The sequence below is a fragment of the Chaetura pelagica genome, unplaced genomic scaffold (assembly GCF_000747805.2).
Source record: "Chaetura pelagica isolate M959 unplaced genomic scaffold, ChaPel_1.0 scaffold676, whole genome shotgun sequence".
NCBI lineage: Eukaryota > Metazoa > Chordata > Aves > Apodiformes > Apodidae > Chaetura > Chaetura pelagica.
The window spans coordinates 1,007,486-1,012,159 of record NW_009953724.1 but is presented as its reverse complement, the minus strand read 5'-3'; the positions used below and the strand labels follow the sequence as shown (position 1 = coordinate 1,012,159).

At 54.9% G+C, this 4,674-nt stretch overlaps 1 protein-coding gene across 1 annotated transcript; it reads left to right on the top strand.

Moving 5' to 3' along the window:
- Positions 1-43: 43 nt before the first annotated feature.
- Positions 44-3,955, top strand: HMGCL (3-hydroxymethyl-3-methylglutaryl-CoA lyase). The gene is made up of 7 exons (XM_010000587.1): positions 44-148; positions 605-700; positions 1,535-1,683; positions 2,031-2,094; positions 2,762-2,950; positions 3,223-3,348; positions 3,854-3,955. The coding sequence occupies exons 1-7, from the start codon at positions 80-82 to the stop codon at positions 3,953-3,955; spliced, it is 795 nt and encodes a 264-aa protein (XP_009998889.1). The 5' UTR covers positions 44-79.
- Positions 3,956-4,674: the final 719 nt, after the last annotated feature.

Sequence of the window (4,674 nt, the reverse complement as noted above, 5' to 3'; positions counted from 1 at the left end):
GGAAATAGTGACTTCAGGTGTGTTCAAACCCCCTCCCCAGAACATTGTGCCCACCCCCGTGAAGATCAACCTGATCAACATGTTGTCAGAGACGGGGCTGCAGGTCATAGAGGCCACCAGCTTCGTGTCCCCCAAGTGGGTTCCTCAGGTCAGTCTGCAAACCAGCCTTAATAATACACACTAGATAGTACAGTTAATGATACAGCAGTGTAATATGGGTTGTTTATTAATAATCATGGTAATCTAGTGAAGATCATAGACTGGTTTGGGTTGGAAGGGACCTTAGAGATCATTTGGTTCCAGCCCCTGCATGGGCAGGGACACCTCCCAAACCCTTCTTGCTGTAGCTTGTACCTGGCCAGGAGCCAGCAAAGCCAAACAGAGGTGCTGGTGACGTCCCAGAGCTCCCCTTTGGACCCTGCAAAGAGCAAATATCCAGCTCAGAAACAAACACCCACGTGTGTTTGTGTTGGCCCTGGATTCCTGACCTCGGGCCCTTCCCAGGCTGGGGCTGCTTGGAGGCCCCTTTTCTCTCCCTCCTCAATATTTACTCTTCCCCTTCTAGCAAGACACATGAATGATGTTTCCCCTTGTTCCCTGGCAGATGGCTGACCACGCTGAAGTCATGCAGGGCATCAACAAGGTGCCTGGGATCAGTTACCCTGTGCTCACCCCCAACCTGAAGGGATTTCAGGCAGCGGTAAGAGGTGGCAGCTGCCCCTGGGCTCTGGGCCTCCTGGCCCCTGCAAAGGGCCATTCCAGCTGGGATTAAGGGTGGGAAATGCAGCTCCAGCCTGGCAGGCTGCAGCCTCTCATCTCCCCAAGGGATTGTTTAGTTGCAGAAATGGAAAAAGAACAGGAAAAAGCTGGAGACATTTTCTATCATTAACGAGAAAAATGAGTCTCTTTGAATTGACATTGATGTTTTCAGTCTCACCCCTGGGAGACTCCAGCAGATGTGGTTTTGCTGCTGCATTTGGGACTTCACTCTTCTTTGCAGGCAAAGCTGGAGGTGCTGTAAAGAGTTTTGTTGTAGAATGAACTGAGGAAGGAATTGGGGTTTTCAGGGAAGAACTGGGAGACAAGTGATTTTTATAAAAGGGAGAACTATGGTAGTGGTTGTGCTTGTTATTTCCCTTGCCTGAGAGATCAGCCTGGAGAAGAGAAGGCTCCAGGGAGACCTTAGAGCACCTTCCAGTGCCTGAAGGGGCTCCAGGAAAGCTGGGGAGGGGCTTGGGACAAGGGCAGGGAGGGAGAGGACAAGGGGGATGGATTAAAACTGGAAGAGGGGAGATGGAGGTTGGACATGAGGAGGGAATTCTTGGGTGTGAGGGTGGTGAGAGCCTGGCCCAGGTTGCCCAGGGAAGCTGTGGCTGCCCCATCCCTGGCAGTGTTGAAGGGCAGGTTGGATGGGGCTTGGAGCAACCTGGGCTGGTGGGAGGTGTCCCTGCCCATGCAGGGGGTTGGGACTGGGTAATTTTTAAGGTCCCTTCCAACCCAAACCATTCCATGAATTCATGCTTCCTGTTGGCAGGTGGCAGCAGGGGCCAAAGAAGTGTCCATCTTTGGGGCAGCATCTGAGCTCTTCACCAAGAAGAACATCAACTGCTCCATCGAGGAGAGCCTGGAGAGGTTTGGTGAAGTGATGGCAGCAGCCAGAGCAGCCAGTGTCCCTGTCCGGGGGTGAGTCTCCTGCTGACTCCCTGCCCACTGCTCCATCTCCAGCTCTGCCAAATGATCCCATCTAACCCCAGCTTCCAGGCAGGCATTCCCCTGGGAAGTGTGTGAAGCCACAGACCTCACAGTTCTGTGCTCACATCCTGGCACATGATTCGTATCTGTGGAAGAAGTAATTGTCAAATAGTTAATTGTGTCAACTTTGTTCCCTGGGCCGAGTTTTTTTTTAATTATGGAATTAATTCTCCCATTGGACAGAGCATGGAAGGTTCTAGCACAAGCCCTGACTCATCTGGCCAGTAGAATCTCACCTCAGTTCTCTGGCTAAGAGGGTGTGTTTCTTTGAACCACAGGTACGTGTCCTGTGTCCTTGGGTGCCCCTATGAAGGGAAGATTTATCCTGCTAAAGTTGCAGAGGTGAGTTCATCAGAAATTGGTGAAGAGGTTTTTGGCTCAGGGATGTGAATTGGGCACTGGGGGCTGGAGGGTGGGTTGAACCATTTGGCTGAAGGCCGAGGGAAAAGGAGGCTCCAGGGAGACCTTAGAGCACCTTCCAGGGCCTGAAGGGGCTCCAGGAAAGCTGAGGAGGGACTTGGGACAAGGGCAGGGAGGGAGAGGACAAGGGGCGGATGGATTAAAACTGGAAGAGGGAGATTGAGGTTGGACATGAGGAGGAAATTCTTGGGTGTGAGGGTGGTGAGAGCCTGGCCCAGGTTGCCCAGGGAAGCTGTGGCTGCCCCATCCCTGGCAGTGTTGAAGGGCAGGTTGGATGGGGCTTGGAGCAGCCTGGGCTGGTGGGAGGTGTCCCTGCCCATGCAGGGGGGTGGGGCTGGAGGATCTTTAAGGTCCCTTCCAACCCAAACCATTCCATGACTCTGAAGGTTGCAGCCAGCACAGGAGGAAGGCTGGATCTAGCCAGACTGGGCAGGGAATTCAGGGAGGTGTGGGGACCTGGAGGTTGTTGATCCCAGAGGAGCCTCCAGGCTGTTGCTCTCCAGGGAAGCTCTGACCCAGTGGGTCTCCAGCTTTGGGGAAGGGGATGGCAAAGCTGCCTCCTCAGCAGAGCCTTGTGGCTTGTGGGCAGGTCTCCAAGAAGATGTACTCGATGGGATGCTACGAGATCTCCCTGGGGGACACCATCGGCGTGGGCACCCCGGGCAGCATGAGGGAGATGCTGGCAGCTGTGATGAAGGAGGTGCCTGTGGGGGCTCTGGCTGTTCACTGCCACGACACCTACGGGCAGGCTCTGGCCAACATCTTGGTAGCACTTCAGGTGAGATCCCTGCTTTGCTGGGCACCCCTCCCTGGAATTTTCCAAGGGCAGGTTGGATGGGGCTTGGAGCAACCTGGGCTGGTGGGAGGTGTCCCTGCCCATGCAGGGGGTGGGACTGGGTGATCTTTAAGGTCCCTTCCCACCCAAACCATTCTGTAATATGATTCTATGATGCAACATCTTCCTTTGAGCTCCACCTGTGCTTGCTGGGCCTGAGGAGCAGGGCCTGGGGCTGTGCTGGAGAGGAGCTCAGTCGTGCTGGTCTGTTGCAGATGGGTGTGAACGTGGTGGATGCCTCAGTGGCTGGACTTGGGGGCTGCCCCTATGCCCATGGAGCTTCAGGGAACGTGGCCACAGAGGACCTGGTGTACATGCTGAACGGGCTGGGCATCCACACGGTGAGGGGACATGGAGCCTCAGGGCTGGGCTTGGGAGCACAACTTGACCCAGGGAGCCTGAGCGTGGTGGGTGCAGCTGCAGGATCACTCTGGCTCTGCCCTTGGGCTCCTCCTGCCACACCAATCCCACCCCTTCCCACCAGGAGTATTCCCTCTTCTCCCCTTTTTCAGTACTCTGTGGTTTGAGGTTCTCCTCTCCCTCTGCTCTGGCCTGGTGAGGCCTTCCCTGGAGAACTGTGTCCAGTTCTGGGCTCCCCAGTTTAAGCAGGACAAGGAGCTACTAGGAGGGGGTTGGACTAGATGATCTCCAGAGGTCCTTTCCAGTCCCCACCTCTCTGATGCTGTGACCCTTGCTCAGAATGGCACTAAAGAGCAGCAGCACTTGGGGCTTCATTAACAAACCCTTCAGGCTCCCTCAGCCCCTGCTTGACCCTCCCAGTTGTTACTGGGCAGCCTGACTTGGCAGAACTGGTTCCAATGTGTGTTTCTCTCTGTCCCCACCAAGGGGGTGGATCTGCAGAAGCTGATGGACACGGGCACCTTTATCTGCAATGCTCTCAACAGAAGAACCAATTCCAAAGTGTCCCAGGCATCCTGCAGACTGTGACACACGGAGCTGCCCCTTGGACCTTTGCTTTGATCCAGCCTTGGCCAGGTTTCCCCTCTGCTTCCCAGTGATCCTTCCAGGCTCAGCACAATCGTCCAGAATCTACAAAGAAATGAAAAAAAACACAAAAACCCAGACCCACGTTTGATCCTGAATTCCTGAACCACCTGCCTTAGGGAAGGGAGGACGTGGATGGGCTGAGGGAGGAGCAGGAGACCTTTCCACAGCACAGAGTGAGCTGAGGGCTCTGGCACCATCTCAGAACAACGTCTGGTAACTTCTACCTCAAGGAGGTGATGCCATAAACCACCAGCAAAGGATAAACCAGCTTTTCCTGCCGGAGCAGCTCCAGGTCAGGCTGGACCCTCCTTCCCTGCTCTGCTCACCACGGACTGAGATCAGAAGGGGCAGCCTTGGACCTCCTTTCTTAGCATTTAGGGGTTGTCACGAAGGACTGTATCTGTTGTAAGATACTTCTGAACACTGGGAGAAATAAACATGTTATTTAATATTCTAAATATTGGAAGTTTGGGTGAACTGAGCCAGGCAGGAGCTTTTGCTGTGGGTTTGGCTGCAGGTGCCTCTGCCCTCAGGGGGGGCAGGGGGGCGTGAAACAGCCCTTGGGGCTCCTGGGGAGTTACTGCTCATTTAAAGCCATTTATTCCATGGCGCGGGGGTGAGGGCGGGACCCGGCGCAGCAGCGCGTCCTGCGGGGGGGC

Bases quoted from the DNA above. Each gene is read 5' to 3' on its own strand.
- HMGCL (XM_010000587.1), top strand. From the start codon at position 80: ATGTTGTCAGAGACGGGGCTGCAGGTCATAGAGGCCACCAGCTTCGTG. The intron at 149-604 runs GTCAGTCTGCAA...GTTCCCTGGCAG, and splicing joins CCCCCAAGTGGGTTCCTCAG to ATGGCTGACCACGCTGAAGT. The intron at 1,684-2,030 runs GTGAGTCTCCTG...TTTGAACCACAG, and splicing joins GCCAGTGTCCCTGTCCGGGG to GTACGTGTCCTGTGTCCTTG.